The sequence below is a fragment of the Passer domesticus genome, chromosome 2 (assembly GCF_036417665.1).
Source record: "Passer domesticus isolate bPasDom1 chromosome 2, bPasDom1.hap1, whole genome shotgun sequence".
Classification (NCBI taxonomy): Eukaryota; Metazoa; Chordata; class Aves; order Passeriformes; family Passeridae; genus Passer; species Passer domesticus.
This window is the reverse complement of record NC_087475.1, coordinates 106,926,500-106,947,006: the sequence shown is the minus strand read 5'-3', so window position 1 is coordinate 106,947,006 and position 20,507 is coordinate 106,926,500. Positions and strand designations below refer to the sequence as shown.

Below are 20,507 nucleotides of genomic sequence, written 5' to 3'. Positions count from 1 at the left end.
TGAGATGTTATTGTTGAAGACAATTCAAAGATCAAATTGCTGAGACATTTTATACTCCCAGCTCCCCCATTGTTCTAGATTCATGTTTTGGGCTGTGGTACTTCTGTATGTTTTCTGTTTTGGTCAAGAGTAGTTTGTGTCCAGCTCATCTGCTGCTGCATCCATCTCAAGCCTGTATATGTCGCTTGTAAAACATGCTAGTATTAAAAGTATTTCACTGATACTGGAAATAGCACTGATAGCTTTAAATCAGCGTTTCATTGCATTAGCTTAATCTGTTAAGATTATGATAGGCTTGTGAAAACCACACATGGCAGTTCTAAATGTACATACTGCTGGAACATTGCTTATTTGCTGTATTTTGTTTCACTTCTTGTGTCCTGAAAATATTTTGATTGCAGATATATGTGAACAAAGATTTGCTCAGCAATTCCCAAAGAATGCCAAGTCATCTTTGGCAAAATTATTTGTAACATGTTAAGAGTAGATTACACATCATAGTTTCTTCTCTTGTACTTTTTTTTTGCATTCTATGGTGTTTACTGTCATGATGCTACCTACCATCCTTACCTTGTTTATAGGTCAATGATTCCTTAGACTGCATCCTGGATTTTGATAACTGAGATGGCTTTCAACAGTGTTGTTTACTCAGTTGGGAAGACATTTCAGTTGGGAAATTATCTTTTGTGGAGTGAAGCTTATATTTAATATTTTGTGCAGATTAATCATGGAATGCAGCAAATGAGCAAACTCCTGCATAATTTGTGGCAATAATATCTATATTCTTGAAGATATATGGAAGCTTTCTGGGCAACCACCTCTAGGTGACCCTGCTTGAGCAGTGGGGTTGGATCAAATGACCTCCAGAGACCCCTTTCCCCCTCAACCTTTCTGTCATTCTGTGGTGAGGACTGTGTTTTCATCTGAGATGCAAATACCTTCTTTTCCATATTCAGAGATGTACTGAGTAGTCTGAGCCATGTATTGTTAGGTTTTTTTTGGATGGGGAGTTATTAACCTAGTGTTTCTTTTCTGGCCTTTTTGAAAAGGCAAAAAACCCAACATCCAGTTATCTGTCTCCTGAATCAAAATTGCATATTTTTTAGCAGTGGGGATTATTGTAATGTGGAAACTTATTAAAAGCACCTGGAAGGCTAAATAATTTGTCATATAGTTGTCTCTTATCCTCTGCTTTACTGACAAGATTAAAGAACTTTGGGAGTAATGAGATAGAGCAACAAAATACCTGGAAATCATGACGTACAGTCTAATCTGTGCTGTTTCCACAGAGCAAAACTCTGTCTTTAGTTACTGTTTTGGCTGATTGGCTAAGTGGAGAGGTATAAAGCTTTGGAGTTCTTTCATTCTGACTAGTCCTGGTGGTGCTGAATGGGAGAAGAACTTACATTTCTGTTTTAATTAATGCAGTATTACTGTTAAGTATATCCACACTGCAGCCTGTGTCATTTGTATGAAAACCTTTTGAATCACAGTGTATGTACTATATGTGTGTATGTGTGTGTATGTATTTCCACCCTGAAACAAGGACAACTGTGTTTAACAGCAGAACATTGCCTGCAGCTCCTGTCCTGTCAGAGCTTTTCTCACGACATGTCACATAATACTTAATATTGATATTCAGAGGCTGAGTTCAAACTAATTTTTTTTTTTTGTTATTGCCCTGTAATTTATCCAGTTTCTGCAGAGCAGGGCTACGTTTTAAACTGCTGCCAGGTAGAAGGAAGGGAGTGATCCTGCCAATCTTGCACTGCAAAGCTCTGTGTGTTTGAGACAAATCCAGTGCTGCTGCTGTGCCACAGCAAGGCTAATTGAGTAGCACTGATGCTGTGTGAGCCAGGAGGGTTGTACATAGTGGTGTCCTGGTGGCAAGAGGAACAAGTCAGGAGAAATTGTTCTAGGCCTGTGTTTGGACAGAGCTGCACACCCCTAGTAGTGTTGATTCCCCATAACAAAGAGCTTGTCTCCCTTTCCTATGGGAGATCCCAGGGTAGTCCCTCTCCTCTCTCTCTGCAAGCTCTGCCATACAACATATCAGTGCAGGGCTTGTGGCACAATGTATGTTGAGTGCTGTTCTGATTTAAAACACATTGATAGACAGGTGTCAATTTACCATACAGATGTACGGTAACAATTATTGCTACAGGAGGAAGAGAAATCTGAGCAATGTGTGTGAACTTCCAATCAGATATTTAAAGCAGTGTTGCTTCTGGGATGTGCAAGGCAGCTTTGGCTGAGTGATTAAAATAGCATTATGGAAATGTGGTAGCTTGAGTTGACAGAACATCTGTGTGAGGGTAGTCACTTCCTTAGAGCTCTGTAGGACCTGCCAGAGGGTTTCCCATGCAGAGAAGCCTGGTACCATCTGCTTACCTGAAAGTTTGCCATCTCTGAGTCTGCATTATATGCCACTTGCTACTTTTACTTTGTAACAGCCATTCTCAATTTGTGGTTTTTTGCTATTTTTTAAAATATTTGAGTAATTAAGAACTTTCCGACTAAGACCATACTAATATCATGGCTATTGCTTTAAATTGCTAACTTTCTCCAGCTATTTTTCTTCCGTTGGTGAGAGTTTTGGTGCTTACTCCTGGAGATCAGGCTACCAAGGAGACTCAAGAGTGTAAAAGGAGGGAGGTATCTTATTTACTGTGATACCCCTTTTGAACACAGACATCAGGAAGAGGATATTCCTTCAGTTAACATAGTTCTCATTTTCCAAGTATAGGGGGTGGGAAAAGGGAAGGAAGTACCTGATTAAGAATGGGAACCTGGAGGGGAGGGGTGAGATTGAGCCAGGGCTTGCAGAGGACCTTGGTGGTTATGAGGAGCAGCAGTTTATTTCTTTGAAAGCTGGAGATGGAAACTGCACTTGGAGCAAAACAGATGAGGGTAGGATAACTGAAATACTGCTTTTTGGTTTCCTTCCCTTTTTCCCCCAGTAGAAAAAGATTATTGTTGTCTCAGGTGTAAGAAGAGGTAGGCATTGGCTGAGTGAGATACCAGAGACTAATCGGAGGCTTCGGGGAGAGGAGACATTTGGAGGAATTTGATAGGAAGGCAAAAATAAAATTTAAGATGCTAGGGAGTGACTCTTGCTGATGGAAGAAGCAGTATCAGTGGGGTAGAGTAGAGAAGAGGAAACCATATGGCTGAGTGATGGAAGTGATAGTAGGGAATGGCCATGGATAGTAGTGGTTAATGGCCGTGTGAATTTGTGTGTAGAAAACACGCTACTTGTACCTTGGGCTTTAGTTTAACACCCCTGAACATGCAGGTCTAAACACTTTGAAGCTCATTTCCTGTTCTGCTGTGTCCCCAGACATTTAATCTTGACTATATTCTAGCCTCAACATCAGTGTTTGGGCAGTCGGCCAGTTAGGAGACCTGATTTGGCCTGAAATGATCCATAATTTTTCAGCTGGCTCAGCTCACCACTGGCTGAATGGCTTGTTGCCCAGTCTCCTGAGTACCAGCATAAGGAGTAAGGGAGCTTGCTTTTACAGGGCCACTAAAACCATGAGAAAAGAATGATGTGCACAGAGATGGTGACCAATATAAGGAATATAGGGTTATAACATCCTTTATCCATAATCCAATATTTCAGCTGTTACAGTTGATCATTCTAGTAATGCTGCAGTCACACACAATCAGTTTTAAACCTATTAAATCAGCAGCAGGTATGAACATCCAGGCATCCTTACATGCCACTTCTTGTTTCTGCAGAAATGCTAGTTTTGTAGCCATAGGTGACTGGCTGTGACAATGCCAGGGAAGCTGTGTCCTGGGCTTTATCTGGCTGGTGATCAGCAGAGGGGACCCATACTCATGGTGTGCAGCTCTTACTGACCCAGGGATATCTTCTTACCACGCAGGTTAGCTACTCAATTTCAGGTATGCAGTGAAGGCAGTGGTGTTATCTCTGCAGCTGGATGTTGGGTGTGCATATGGTCCCTTCTGAGTTTGTCAGAGAAGAGCTTCCCAAGCTTAACCTGCCAAGGCTTGTGCCACACTGGTGTGTGGTTGTGTTCGAGGGGGTCCCAGGATGAGGGAAGAGATGAGAATCTTGACTCCATGTTTCAGAAGGCTGATTTATTATTTTATTATATATATTATATTAAAAGAAAATGCTATACTAAAACTATAGTAAAAATAATAGAGAGAAAGGATCCATCAGAAGGCTAGAAAGGAAAGAAATGGAATGATAATAAAATCTTATGACTGCTAACAGCCTTGACACAGGTGGCTGTCATTGGTTATCGAGTGAAAACAATCCACATGGACCAATGTGGACCTGTTGGTAAACAATGTCCAGACCACATTCCACAGCCATCAGATAGTTATTTTTTACATTTCTCTTCTGAGGCTTTTCAGCTCCTCAGGAGAAAACCCTAGCAAAGGGATTTTCATAAAATATGGTGACACTGGTGTTCATGCTCTAGGTGTTGTTTCAGTTGTCCAGTTATCATTTATCTCACCATGTTTTATCCAATAGTCCTTCATTTCCAACAGATCCTTGCTGTATTGCTGTTGGGACATTTCACTTGTCAGTAGCTAGGTATTAATCAGCTTAAATATAACATGCAATTGTAACCTCTTATTTTTTTGCTGAGAGCTGACATGTGTGAAACCCTGTCAAGGTATTTTCCCTTCCTCTGTTGTTTACATAGATGGAGGATGACAGCCTCCTGCTACTAGCTCAAATGGTGGATTCTCTTAATGACAAAAAGCGACAGGATTTCTATTTTGAAACACAAGAATATTTAAATGATTGTCATAATTTTCAGTGATTGCTGCTTCTTCATTTACTTAAAAAACACATCCTTACCCCCAACTGCAATTCTATATGACAAATATCTTTTGTTAGCCTATTTTCTGTTGTCTTAGGTTCTATTCTTAAGGTTGCTTACTTGATGCTTCTAGAAGTCAGTAAGATATAGCTGCTCACAGTTGGTATCTAACTTTTCCTGGTTGTTATTTGAAACTAAATGAAGTTTTCAAACTCTATTCTTAACAAAATGAAATCAAAAAAGGGGGTTGATAGAGGTGTTGGCTTGTTAACGGTATTGCTTGAAAAGTTTTCTTGGTCTGTGTTATGATTTGCTTGGTCTTTTATCCAAAACATCAGTACACCAGGAGTTTTCTTCTTTCTACTCTTCATCCTGGAATCACACATTTAGTGTATTTTTTTTTTTGGACAAATTCTTTTCAAGTATGTTCCCTCTTGTTCCTTCATTTTAGAACAAGTTTATAATGTCTGTGTAGAATGTCACAGAAGCATCTGTCCTACCACATGTGGAGAATGAGGCTGTCTTGTTCTCTTAAGTATTTAAAGCGTTTGTATTAAGCGCTTCTCATTGCAAGGAATTAATGCAGCTTTCGCTGTGATAATCTTACACAGTGATTGCAGCAAGCTTTTGATACCTGCTGAATGAAAGTTTTCAAGCTATAATTCTATGACGGTAACAGGCAAAATCCTGTTTCTCTTTTGTTTGAAGATTCTCATATATTGCTGTTTCTGTATGTCAGGTGAAATGTTCGAAAACTCTTCATAGCTTATGAGGCAGACAAATATCATTCTCTTATTGGGCTGAACAAGGGCATGTGCACATTAATAGATGTGCTAAAAATTCCTTTGCTTTAACATGTGTATGTGCAGAAGCAAAAAAAAAATTTTTTTTTTTCAGCTGACGAAAGTTCCTACTCAGAATTGCAGTTTCTGGTGGCTATTATTTGGGTCCTTTCCATTACTCCTGAAAATTGCCAAAATGGCATGCCTTCAGAACTTTTTCTTTTCCTCTGGTAGTGTCATGTGTAAAGTGAGAGATTTATAATTCTGGGATCAAGGAAGATCAGAAAAGGAGGGAGGACTGAGTATATACACACATGTATGATTGCAGGTCCTTTGTTGTCACTTTGTTCTTGTGTTTGTCCCCATATCCTCCCAAAAATTCCTGTACAAATCTGAGGTTTTGAACCAAGTGTCCTGTCTTGGCACAACTGTTAGGCAGTGTGCGTGGTACAGAGGGTGAAGGAGTAGCAAGTCAGTACTGTAGTGCTGAACATGTAATTCAAGCTTCTGTAGAGCATACACTAAAGTAGTTGATGGTGGTGTACAAAATAGAACACGTGATTCATTTTCCTTGGGTAAAAAATATTTAAGAATTATGTTTCTGAAAAGTCAAAAACTTGTCACTCCCAAGAATATTAAAATGTGTAGAATAGTGGTTGCACATGCAACTTGTGTGTCTGCATGTACTTGAAAGGGTAAAAATTAACGTGTAGCAGAAACCAGTGATATTCTTGGGGTTTAGATGTTTGAATCTATTTTTGATCTAAAATTAGGCTAAGTCTTGCTGATTTTAGGATTCTGTTTAATGTTGGGTGGCTAAGTTAGCACCTTTTTCCCTGAAAAACTTCTGTCAAAGCAGCTTTGTTTATTACAGTGAGAACTTGAGTTTACAAATGCTCTGTTTTTTATAGAAGAAAGAAAAATAAGTAATGCTTGTGAAGATTGTAGCATGGTGACCTCTGCGGAAGAGCTTTGAGTGATGTGGAAAATGCAGTAATGCTTCAGACTCTGCAGCAATTTTTTGTGATATATGCCAATTCATAGACTGTACCACTCTTATTTTCCTTTCTGTCTTGTGTTGATGGGTTTAAATATTTGGGTTTTTTTTCCTGTTGGAAACTTAGTTTTGGGCAATAGCAGTAGACTAGAAATAATATTAAAGAACTTAATGCTGTATGGGGAGTACTCTGGTTCCTTTTAGTTCTGATCGAGCATATGCTTCAGTATCTGATCTGTGCCATCATCAACAGTGGGACTGCTTTGTCCTATATGTAAATGTGCTTATTTTTAAAAATTCCTTCTTTAATAGGAAGCAGAGATGATGCATTGGTCTTGCATGAGAACTCAGTTCGTTACTTCCTCAGTGTCACGGGACCAGCTGTGTATTATTCTGCCTTCATCAAACTGTTCTTTGTGTGGATAAATGATACAGCATGGAAGGTCCATGCTCTCTTAGACTTGACTGTAGCGAGTAGAGTGTAAATACATTGCTATATACATGATTAAATTTGTGTAACAGCAGTATTTTCAGTGACTTAGAGTGATTGGTAGTAGAAAACACTGTGGTTTGACACTGTTAATTGTAATGGCCTTCTGAAATTAATCCTGAATTAAAATAATCCTACTGGTTTTTGGTGGATTGAAACCCACATCAAAATAAAGCTTACATTTCCAAATGGAGAATTCTTAACTTTTTATCCTACCCAATTCTCTTGTTCAGTATTGCTTTCTTTTTCTGTTTCTTACTCCCATAGTCTATATGTATTTTTCGCTTCCATTTCTTGTAAAGTTCTTTCATCTTTATTACTTTTAAAAAATAAAGTCTGTCTCACTTGGGTGCTAGTTAGAAAGGAAGAGCTGATGCTTCAGTCAGTGTGGTGCTAGGATACAGGAAGCTATTTAAAACAGTTTTACACAGGGCAAGGTACCACCATTCTTCTCATTCAGTTTTCTTGAGGAAACAGGAAGAGAGAGATCCTAAATTTCCTGAACTTTTAGTAGAATTTTCAGAGTCCTTTTATAGGCATAAGATTGAGTCCTGAAATATATATTTTTCCCTCTATATTAGCATTGTAAGTGCTTGGACCAGATTTAAGACCTTGATTGCAGACACTTAATATTCTGCACAGAAGTAATTAGTTGCAGATGTTAAGTTCTTTTAATCATGAAAAATATGAAATAATGCCTATTTTTGGTAGTGTTAGTGCATTGAAGCATTCTGTGTTTGTATTCTCTTTTGCACTGGAGAAGCAGAAGAGATACATACCAGATTTGTTTGATAAGGGTGTAGTGATTGAAAACTCTACATTGTTGAACTTTGTGCAACTCTTGCTTTTTCTAATGAAGTGGTTTTGTACCCGAATGACCTTAAGACAGTAAAAACTAAATGAGTTTGCGTATATCTAGTCAAAAATGTGTAATTTTGTTTGCTCACCACTAGTGAAAGTTGCATTCATTGCTGTTAGTCTTAAAAGTATTATTTTTCTTCCTGAAATAGTTGATCTGATTGTTCTGAAAATCTGTTTCAGCTGATACTGTAACTGCAAAACAAAGAAGTTTCATGTAAGCTTTAAGTGTTTACACATTCTCTAGTGACCCTTCTTAGCGTTGACAAATGCCTGGCTGCTCATGTCAGTGCAAGTGTAGGAGTGTTTGTAGAAAACAGCTACTTCCCTTCCCTAGTAAAACTTGAGCTGACTGTACCAGCTATAGCAGTGCTTCCTGAGCTTGGCACCCTTGTCCTTTTTTAAATTGTTTTTCAGATTACATGGCTGCTGTAGGCAGAGGTGAGGAACAAATGCCTCTGCTAATGGTCACACCACTTGACAGATTCTCAAAATAAGTTTTACCAATTCTGTTCATGTAAATATTCATAACATAGGAAGAAAGTAATTCCCAAAGGATGATCCCTTACCTGCATATCTTTTTTTTTTTTTTTTCCTTCTTCCTTCAAAGGCTGTACATGTTCCACATTTGTTCTTTACTGGAAGGTATGTTTTATTCTTTTTATTATGGTTGTAAAGAAAGCCTATGAATTGTCTTTTATGTTAACATTCTTAATTAATAAATTATTAGCATATGAAGATTCATGATGGTCCTGGCTATATTCCAAAACACTATACAAGATACCACGGAATACTCAGTGCCTTTTCATTTTGTAGAGGACTTCATGCATAAGGGATGTGCTTCAGCTCTGCACTCCCTTCTGCAAGTTCTGTGTGCCCATTCAATCTCTGTTTCTGAAATTCTCTCTAAATATACTTCCCTCAGGATTTTGCTTGTCCTCATTCTAGAGCTGTTTCCAAGGCCCATACGTAAAGTAAAAAACAAAGGAAAACAATTAGAGAGACAGTAAAGGAGTAACAAGCAGAAGGCCTCTAATGACTAGCATAGAAAATTTGCTGAATTTAACATACTGGACTTGAGGAAATAGACATGGTTTTTTTAGGTGTTTCTAAAAAAATGCATATAATAAATTACAGTTGTAGGGGAAAAAAATACAGAAAGGCAGTCTAAGGATGTCAGTAGTTAAGTGGCTTGTCTTCCTGGTGGAATTGCTGGATGAAAGGAGCACAATCAAGTTCTGAGAGCTTCTAATGGTTTGTGTTAAGAAAGACTGAATTTAAAGTACTTGGCAACTAAGCAGATAAATTAGGTGTAGTCAGATTCTAGAAAATGGGAAGAATGCCCAGACACTGGCAATCCAGACAATGGCAAAGTTTCCACTGCTAAACAAAAGATATGGAAGGAAGATTAAAAGTTAAGTTACAGTTTATTTGCCTTGAAGGTGACACCCAGCTATCTACAAAGAAGTGTCAGGGGCTAAGGTTTTGGTTTAAACACAAGATCAGATCTGAAACAGGATCTGTGAGCTTCCATCATGGAGATGAGAAGTCTTGAAGGCAGTGATGAAGGTGGCTGAAAGCCCAGATTCTTGGTCTGAGATTTGGGCTGCAAACAAGATCAATTAGGGGCATAATTTCTTGCAGAGGCGTGGAAGGAAATTTTATATGGAGACGGTCTATGTAGACTTTGTGGGAGTATTTAGGATTCAAGGAGACTGCCTGTGTCAATGAATTCTCTCTTCTCTCTAGCATTGTCCAAGTGAGTCGAATGATTACAGTGAGGAGGAGCTGGCATCCAGAGTGGTGGCCATGCCCCTGGTGAAGACCAAGGAAGGAAGCTAGTGAAGCCTAAGTTGGTGCAAATAATAGTAAAGGAAGGTAGGAAGTAGAAAGATGAAGGAGGTCAAGAGGAAGTGTCACAGCAAGGGGAAAAAAATCTAAAACTAGATAGAAAGGGATAGGAGTTGAATAAGGATTCTGTCTCATGTTGTGTAAATCTAACCACTTGCTAGAAATAAATTCTGTCATCTTTGTTTAAAAGAAACCACTCAAGGAATCTGGGTTTTGGGGTAATTTTCTGGGCAATAAATCACAGAATCATAGATTATTTTGAGTTGGAAAGGACCCACAAGGATCACTGAGTCCACTCCTGGTACTGAGGGGACAATCCCAAGAGACTGTGTGCCTGAGAGTGTTGTCCGAATGCTTCCTGAACTCTGTCAGGCTTGGTGCTGTGACCACTTCTCTGATGAGCTGTTCCAGTGCCCAGCCACCCTCTGGGTGAAGAACCTTTTCTAATATCCATCCTAAACCTCCCCTGATACAGCTTCAGGCCATTTCCTCAGGTCCTGTCACTGTCACCACAGAGGAGATCAGTGCCTGCCCCTCCTGTTCCCCTCATGAGAAGGTTGCAGCCTGCAATGAGCTCTCCCCTCAGTCTCCCCCTCTCCAGGCTGAACAGACCAAGTGACCTCAGCTGCTCCTCATGCAGCTTCTTCTCCAGACCATTGACCATCAGAGGATGGTTCTCCTTTGGACACTCTCTAATAACTCAGTGTCTTTCTTGTAGCACCCAAAACTGTCCTCAGCACTGGAGGTGAGGCTGCCCCAGTGCAGAGCACAGCGGGACAATCTCCTCCCTTGCCCTCCTGTGCCTGATGCAATGTTGGCCCTTCTGGCTGCCAGGGCACTGCTGACTCAGATTCAACTTAACATTGACCAGGATTCCCAGATTCCTTTCCACAGGTTTTCTGTATATGGAAAAGTTGTTCAACAATAGTTTTTCAAAGGGTATTAGATATGTTCTCTTTTGATGTCATAATGAACTGTTATTAACTCCCTTGGGGAAGAAGGGTTTAATTGAGGAATATTCTGCATTTCAGCATTTCATTCCCAGACCACCACATAGATGCACAAGTAACTGTATAGTGTGTGTATAGAGCACATGTAGATATTGCTGTTTGAAGTAAAACAGTGAGCAGGGTAGGATGCTTGCAGATAACTAAAAGCATAATGTTCTTAAACTAGTTTAGAACAGTGACAAAGGACAGTTTGACTTAGTAATTTTTTTAAATGAGAAAAACTTTTTCCTACTAAGTTATCATCTAATTACTCTACTTGTGCTAGAGTTTTAGGCCACGTCTGTCTGCAAGGTTGTTATAAACAAAGGTGAAAATATATTTAGAAACAGTGCTTTGGGTAAACACTGTCAGATGAATTGGGGACAAAACATTTGGTTGAAAACATGAATAAGATTCTTAGTGTGTTTGGAAAATCTTTATAATCAATACTTTGACAGTATTTTTGATACACCTAAGTTACCTCCATGCCTGTAGGATTCATTTTTTTTCCAACAAAAATATTCCTTTCTAACCAGTGATCTCTGACTCAGTCCATTACCTGAAGAAAAAAAAAAAATCAGTCTAATAAATATAACCTTAACTGGCCTTGAAAGAGAAAAGTCTTCCTAAGTAGAAGCCTCCCTGTTAATGGTGGATCTTCCCTCTTCAGCTGTCACAGTCACAGTACAACTCTGATACTCCTTCATGAGCCTACTTCTGATGTCTCAGAGCAGCACAGCAATTTGGGAGAAAGTGACCACTTTTGCAGGATGATAATGATGAAAACCAAACATTAGAAAAAAAAAATCAAGCCCCTTTTTCTTTACATGCTTGACAGTAGAGAGAAATGCAGCCATCCATACAGGAAGGGTGATCCAGCAAGAACAAAATCCAGCACAACTGCTCTGTTCTTCCAGTTCTTCCTCTTTCAGACTCCAATCATGTGAGGGGCAGTAGATGTATCTCCATGCCTCTTGTATGCCATGAATATATATTTACCATATACTGAGAGAAGGTAGTGGGGTTGTGATACGTGGGGATATTATAAAACTGTGTGTGCTGAAAGACTGGAGTAAAGTCTTGCAGTTAGTGTGTGAAATGCTTTTTAGGTGCTGACTCTCAAACTTTTTTGTTTTAATTAGTGCCTGTTTTTTTGTTTGACTGTCTCTGAAAGTAGCCTCTGGTTGAAGATCAAGCGTGACCAAAGGGTAAAAGTTCGCTGTTTCCACACAGGAGGTTATTTCTGAATGATAGGCTTACACAAATATTTATGTCCTCTAACAGTTGTCTATCCATCTGCTGAAAATCCAAATAATAATAAACTGTGTGTCCTTTCTGTATAGTAAGCCAATGGCCTACTTTTTAGTGGCAAGAACAGTTGCTGGTGGCCTGCTTGCTTTTCTTGACTCTGTTCTAATTTTTATATCTGTTTTTTAAATCTTGAATCGCACAAAGAAATTTGAACGAATTTGTAGAGCTTTTTTTTTTTTGTAGTTTGCTTTCTAAAGAGCCTGTTGTGTCAGAGCAGATAGAAAAGACTTTTGTTAAAAGTCATTGTCTTGACAAGTGAGGCTTGGTAGCTGTTCAGAAGACTTGCTACTGTGTGCATAATTAAAGCACATTAAGTTCCAGTTGGTGATTTGGGTGTCAAGCGTTATAATTTGTGGTTTTTCTGAATGATATTTGGGCAGCTTGTGGACACTTTGAGAGCATACAGTGTTCCTGCATAGACAGCTGCAATAGCTCATAGCAGTGATTGTTTAAAAAACTTGCACCTGTTTCTAGTTTCAGATTCTAATTATCAGATCTATTTATGGTTCTTCTTGGCAAAAACAGCCTAATCACAGGTTATTTTAATAACATTGCTTGTTTTAAAGTAGCTATTGCTGTTGTTTCATGGTACTTGAACATCTCTTGAGACTCTTGAATAAGCTTTAGGGATGACTAGAAGAAAGTAGCTTTCCCTTAGATAAGGTTTTGAAGATTTACTCAAAATACTTTAAATTTTAAGAGCTTACTTATGTTGCTTGGGAGCGGGGGTGGGATACGGAAACAGTTTGACAGGTTTTGGTATACGTGTTTATGCTGGGATTCTCTCCAATCTTATATTTTTAGATTGATCCTTCTGAGGTATCCAAGTATTTTAATATAGTGCTCTCTGCATGTATTAAGTTGTTGCTTACTCTTTCCTCTGCTGGCCAGGGAGCTTGGTGACTTGAGGGGGTGTCAGCTGCTCACACATAATCAGTCTTCTCATTCTCTTAACTTTATTCTGTATTTTCACTTAATTCTTGTTGCTTAAGAGCTCAGAAGAAACATGTGGTATTGTTATTTAGGGGTGTGATTTTTCTTCTGTCAGGGTCTTATACTTGAATATATTTAAAAATGTCTTCAGCTGGCACGGAGAATATGAGGTGTCATGTAGCTCATGCTGTCCATCATTGGTAATTGCACAGAGAATATGTGTCTGCAGAAGAAGCTCTTGTGCTATCTCCTGTAAACCCCCTCAAATACCTGTTGACCTTTCTCTTCATCTTACTGTTTGTTTATCTCAAAATGTCACTTCCTGGAAGAAAAGCTTTGAGCTGATCATACAGTTAGTATTGGGATTTTTCATCTCTATTGAGTCTGTTTATTGTGAGTGACTGAAGGAAAGTAGACTGTGCCATTCAAACTTTCTTAATGACTCTAATTGGATTATAGTACTCTGGAAATGAACAGCTATTGTATGTTTATACAGTAGTTCCTGCAGTGTAGACAGATGTGGGTTCAAAACTTATTTTCCAATTTATGTCTGTTTCATGCAGTTTAAATCTAGAAACAGATGAAGTTTGTAGAGTGATGGAGCTTATATTATGGTTGTTGCATACAGCACCTGGAACTGAAAAAAAAGTAAAAGCAAAATCTTCTTGGCACTTTTTATTGATGGTGCAAAGTTGTGAAGGTGCACAAACCACATTGGCAGTGACTCATTTCAGTGAATCAGCCTCACTGTAACTACTCAAACTTGATAATTCTTTTTCACATGGGGGATTGTATTTAGGCACTTCCAAGTTAACCATGTGCTTTACCAAACATATTTCTATTTATCAATAAAGCAATTAGGGTAATGCAAATATTCATTGACCAGCTTTTTATTAAGGTCTGAGCTACACTGTTACCTTTTCCCTCATAAAAATGCAGTTATTTCCAGGATGGTTGATCCTTTGCAAAAAGAATTTCAATGTCTATCCACAAAATGTTAGTGAATTTAGTCAGAAAGTAAAGACTGTCACTTGCCTACAGATACTGAATTTTGAATATGGGAAATGTACCTGCAAAATACATTATTCCCACACTGAAGTATTTTGACTAGTAACATTTCAGATTTCTCATTCTCTGTCAAGCACCCCTTTGGCTCCTTTACATCATGCTGTCTCTTGGGGAGAACATGACTGTGGGAATGATGTCTTGTTCTGGCAAGCTCATTCTCATTCTCTCTAGTTGCATCTTACGCAGAGCCCTCTGCTAGTGCTGGGAAAGCTTTCCAAAGCTTCAAATCTTCCAAGTGCTAGAAATTTTGGTCTGTTTTTGTTATTGCTATTTGAGCATGATATTGCTGCCACGACAGAGTGTGAGTAGCTTTTGCAGGAATACAAGGAAGTTATTTTCTCATAAAAGTGGGTCAGAGTAAAAGTTATCCTAGATGATGTTACTTGTTTTCTCTTTTTAGAATAGTGTTTTGCTGCTTTGCAAGTTTTTTCTTTGCTTCTCAGTTAAGGGAGAGAGGCACTGATACCATTAGACAGTATTAATAATCTTGGATTTGACAGTCAAACTGAGCAGCTCAGTCCTTTATTTTTTTATTATTTGGAAGAAATATGGATGTGGTGTGAATCATATTGAGAAAAGTGGCTGAAGAACTTCAGTGCATCTATTAAAATGTTGCTTTGTATTCCTAGTACTGATATATTGAAGGTAATAATGCTGCTATAATTTATTTTAAATGCAAACCTAATAGCACTTTGGAAAAATGTAAGAGCTAATAAAGTACTCTTTGTGTAACTGCATTTTTTTTACCTAATGCTTGTTTTAAATGCCTACAACTTTTTTTGGCTTATGTTAGTCATTGAGCAACTCTGTTTTTTAAAGAAGCTTGAAAAGGTGGTGCTATATTGAGAGTCTGATGTGTGTCTTTCTTATGCCTTGAAATATTTTAGGACTGGAATGGGCCATTTTTGTCTGTTTTTAGAATAACCTCTTTAAGCCAAGCTTTAGAACAGTACTCTGTATTCTATGTGCAAATCTTAAAGCTTAACTGATCATTAAAGATCACACTGTAAAATACTGCTTAAAATCAAGATGATGTTGGTCTTGTTGAAAGTGAATTTCAAAATTATGTTTTATTAAAAGCTCTTATGCTCCTGAATGGCTTTATAATTAATTCTGCTTTTAGGACTGATGGTTTAAGGACTGTACTGATTGTAGCAATGAGTTGTGAATTGAAGGGAAAACATGCTGTGGTGGGGGTTGTTAGTAAATGAAATGGCCGTGGTTTTTTTTTTTGTAGTGGTTACTTCAGATCATGTCAAGTTGTGTACAATTTATTTATTGTGGAGAAAGTGAAAAAGAGCCCTTCGGATTTCTTAAAAAAAAAAAAAAAGAATTATTGCTAGATGAGCCTCTGCACACATCCTGTAGGTGAAGTACAACTCTCTAAATTCTTGAGTGGACAAGCAAAGGTGCGAAGACAATCTAAAAAATTCCTGTGATAAATTTTTCTACAATAGTGTGGTGGACGTGTGTAGTGTTCTTTTGGGGCTCCTGGCAAAAATAGTGTAGGATTGTGTACTAACATAAATCAATAAACTTGTCTGAATCATTAGAATGGCTTAGAGAAAACCAGGCTAGGATGTGGCTTCTGTTGAAGCTGCAGTTTGTTTGTAAGCAATATGTTTTTAGTAATGAGATGCTGACTGGCATTTGTGTCTCTAGAGAAGAAGAGGAACGTCTGAGAAATAAGATCCGAGCAGATCATGAAAAGGCTCTGGAAGAAGCTAAGGAGAAATTGAAGAAATCACGGGATGAGATTCAAGCTGAGATTCAGACAGAAAAGAACAAAGTAGTGCAAGAATTGAAGAAGAAAGACAGCAAGCCACTGCCCCCTGTTCCTTTACCAAACCTGATAGGGATAAACAGCGGAGAACCAGCAGACCTGGATATCCGAGAGAAGAGGAACAAAATTAAAGAGGTAAAGATGATGATGATGTGGTCCTACCTGTTCTTGTGTCTGACAGCAGGTATTTATATACTGAATAACTTTAGTAGCTGTGATTTATGTTAAGAAAGAAAAACAGACCTACAAATCATGTAGTAAACTGAAAGTAGACAAGTAGTAATGAGTATGAGCATTATTGCATGTTTTTTTTCCTGCTGTTGGAGTATCAATATTTCACTGGATAACAACTTAAAAATTATTTCAAGGAATTTCTTCAGCTTAGTGGTATGGATTCAAAGTGAGTTTGTCATTAACACATGGAAGGGTAATAAGAGCATCTTTAAAGTAAGGCATGACTTTGTGAGTTTTCTTTCAAAGAATGGGATATCTTACTGTGTCACAGGATAATTTTAGAATGTTAAACATTAGATTGAAAAGATAAGGAAAAAGAGGACCTGCTGCTAATATTTGAAAATTACCAAATTATCACATACTTTTAAAAATACATTTTAAATGGGTTTTAAAAATTTAAATTTTGTAAATTTAAATGGATTGAATGTTTTACAGGTAAATGAGACAAACTAAGATCTTTGTTTCGGCTTTTGGTTCTGTGGCAACTTATGCTATGGGAATTACTGTTTGTGGTCTTACCCTCTCCACTACTGGTCGGCTGTGAGATTCATTGCCCCTTTTTGTCCTGGCAATGCTAATTTCCTATTACTATTGCCAGACATTTCTCTTAGCCTGACCTTCTAACTAGTATGGCAGAAACATTTTACAGCCTCATTATTCTTTTTCTTTCCTGCACTCTGATGAGTTTTATGCAAAAAAAATGGGTTTAGCAAAGAAGGAATGGTTCAGGCCAGATGCAGACAAACACTGACTCTGTTACTAAAGAATGTCCAGGACAATACCACTTAGTATTTACATCAGATAAATCTCCTTTGAAATTGTAATCTGAGTTTAGTTAGCTTATAAAACCAAAAAGAAATCTGTCATATACCTGTCCTTGTCATAGGAAGGAGTTACAGCTGAATTATGTGCCATTCTGTGGTAGATCACCCAATCTGGAATTTTAATTTGAGCATTAAGGATGAATAGATGGAATCCACTCTTATAAAGTAATGAGCAGCTGGTTGTTATACATGAGTGATGCAGTGTGGAGCTGTATCACTGTTTGTAGTAGTTGTTTCAAATAGAGCCCTGTCACAACCTAGATATCTGAAGTGGCAAATCCTTCCCTGGAAGATGTGCCTTAGTGATTACTGCAGAAGTTCTTTGGCCTAGGAAGTTGTGTCTGGAATATTAGACCTCCCTGACCCTGTTTGGTTAGGGCTGCTTCCTGATGGACAACATTGAATTGTGGATTTGAAAAGGCTCTACTAATTTGTCTGCAAACATTTTGAGTGAGAATATATAGAGCATTTTGCTTTTCTAAATGTTTTTATAGGGTGAATAGTGAACGGCATGGTTGTCAACACTTCTTAATTTTCACTACAGATTACTGTAGAAAAATACCTTTGAGATGGATTTAATGGATAGAATAAACTGAGTTTACCAAGTAATGCAGAATTACTGAGCACAGCTAACAGTGAAGAACTAGCTGGAAGAAATAATCAACTAAAGTTCTTATAGACTATGTCTGGAATTGGAGGGGGGGTTGAAAATTAGTATTTGCATTTCTGAGATTGTTCGGTCAGATTGTAGATTGAGAGATTACAAACTCTAGGTTAGTACACAATGGCAATTTTCTTGGTCTCATGAAAAAGTAGTAAAACTGCTATACCTGGAGGTAGAGTGAAGTGTAAGGAATTCAGGGTAGTTTGTGAGTAAGAATCACCAGGTGGTGATCCTTAGCTGCAGTTGCCACACACCTCATGCTGTAAAAGGCTTACTCCTTTTTTTGATGATCAGCCTACGTGTGAGTCACACTGACAAGCTGTTTTTCTATTGCATAACTGGTTGATGACTGCTATTATGGTTTCTGAAGTGTAGCTTTTCATTACCAGACCATAGGTGTTTGTGGGACTATGTTTTAAGTGGTTAGGTCCTTCAGTTAGGATAATAATGCCTTTGTCTTGAGCAGTTTTCCCTCACACACACTGTGCTTGTAACAGCCCAGGATCACGGGAGCATGATTGAAAACTCTTTGTTATATGAATTGCCTTCATTGACTCAGCCATGTTAGTACTGTAGCTACCAGGTGATCTCCAGAATTCTTAATTTTTGTTTCATACAGGGCAGGAGATTGTCACTTCTACAGCTAGATGTGTGAAGGCATAGAACACTGCAGTGGGAGGTCTGCTAGGGAGAATGAATAAACAGTAATGCTGAGGAACCATTGATGGAACAATGTGGCTGAGATTAAAACGTATATTAATAGTGTCAAATGAATAATATTTTATCTGAAGCCTGTTTTTGACAGCATCCCAAGTCTCAGAAAAGACATGGCAGCGATTTCAGAGATGTGAAGTGCATTTTGAAATACATTCATCACTGAGATCCTCCCTTGCTGTTTTATGCAACCAGTGTAGACTAATACAAATAGTCTTTGTAGAGAAAGACATAGCAGAAAAAATGAACAAGTTCCAGGAGACATCATCTCTAATGTAGTTCCACAACTGATATCTATAAAAATATGTGTATATAATTTTTGACATGTAAGGCATTATGATTGCCTGAAAAATAGCCCAAGTAAGCTACTGACTCTTTGGAGACTGCATATCTGGCTTCAGAATTCTTGGAGTTCTCAAGAAAGCATTTGACCTGCTTTGGTTTACTGCGAATTGTCCTGATAAATATTTGAGGAACTTCACTCTCAAAGAACAGCTTTAGACTGTTCGAATTCACAAAATTGATGATGTTATACAGCCTATTTCACCTCCTATCAAATGGTGAAAAACTGTATAGAATTGGATGGAATGATGGGGGCTCTTTGTAACACACATGAGTCTTTATATTTGTGAGAAAGGCTGGAAAATTTTCAAATGGGGATCCAGTTTCTATTATTTTTGCAGAAAATATATTACCAGTTTTTCTTTCCAAATAGCAACTTGATGAAGGCTGGTTTTTAAACATCTCTTTATAAGAAGTGATTTGGCAGTAGTTTAGTGTTTTAAAAAGGCATATTTTGATTTGAGAAAAAAAGTGCATATAAAAGTAAAAAAGAATTTCTGTAATGCTGTTAAGAGAGCTTTGCAAAACATTTGAAAACTTCATATAATAGGAATGTTTGCTGAGCACAGAGAGGGAAACTTCTTAAGGTCAAGGAATACAACTGGGAGCAGAATCTTCATCGTACTGGGTTTTTTTTGTGTGTGTCATTGGTTCTGATAATTATATATAATCTTACATTGTATTCTCAAGTTTAATTTACAAAATTGTATAGTCTGTCTATATTCTTCGAAGAAGCTATTAATTATTTTAATAAGGAGCATTTATGAGTTGGCTGATTATTTTAGATGCACAGTGACAACACTGAGAAGTAAAGGTTTTCCACTTGCTTACCATATGTGCTTTATGGTATGGTAAAGTGCTATATGCACTATATACCACTTCTCTGGCATATTAGCTTGCTGTTCAGGCTTTTAAAAGATGCTGTGATATTTAATTAACTGGTACTTTAAGAACAAACACATTGAAAATTATTCTTGCGTCTACATTTTAGCTTTGTATTCCTATTTTGGCTTTTTGTTCTGTGTAGAAGAAAAATATTGAAAAGAGATTTTTAAAAACTTGTATAATTTTACAGTAAGGTTTTAAGATGTCTTTTCATTGTGGTTAATGCAGAGAAATTAAGAACAAATCCTGTCTTTTAGAAGTCATTGGCTTTGTTTCCAAGTTAAATTAGCTATAAATTACTTGAGCACTTGGAATTTTGGCACTTAATTTCCATTATTGTACTTTTTTTAGGATACTTGTTTAAATAGTGTATTTCATCCAGTGATGGTCCTAATCCTGTGCAGGTGATCCTTCCTCTGTGCTCAGCACTGGTGAGGCCACACCTGAGTCCTTTGTTCAGTTCTGGACTCCCCAGTATGAAAGAGACAGGAGCATTATTGGAGACGGTCCAGTGAGAGACCACAAAGATGCTTAAGGGACTGGAGAGTCTCTCATCTGCGCAAAGGATGAGGCAGCTGGGCTGGACAAGAGAGGGAATCTTCCAAAATACCTGGAGCGAAGATGCAAGCAAGACAGAGCTAGGGTCTTTTCAGTGATTCCCAGTGGCAGGCACAGAGGTAGTGGGCATACACTGAAACACAGGAAGGAAGCTGCATCTGGACATCATAAAACATTGTTTATTCTGAGGGTGGCCAAGCACTGGAGCTGGTTGCCTACAGAGATAGTGGAGTCTCCCTATTTGGAAATGACTGGGAGTGGAAAGCTTGTTTAAAATTACCCTACTTGAACAGGGAGGCGGGACCAGATACCCTCCAGAGGTCCCTTCCAACGTCAGCTATTCTGAAATAGGATGATGTTTGTTGACTAATTCTGTCAGCTGGAAGACAGCTTCTCTAGAATGTTATATGAGTGCA

General features: G+C 38.1%; 1 protein-coding gene across 1 annotated transcript in view; it reads left to right on the top strand.

The window, feature by feature from the left end:
* The window catches only part of MAN1A2 (mannosidase alpha class 1A member 2), a 128,935-nt gene that overhangs the window by 14,564 nt on the left and 93,864 nt on the right, over nt 1–20,507 (top strand). Inside the window, exon 2 of the mRNA XM_064410360.1 lies at nt 15,750–16,005. Coding sequence (XP_064266430.1) covers nt 15,750–16,005 — 256 coding nt within the window. The remainder of the gene's footprint in view (nt 1–15,749; nt 16,006–20,507) is intronic.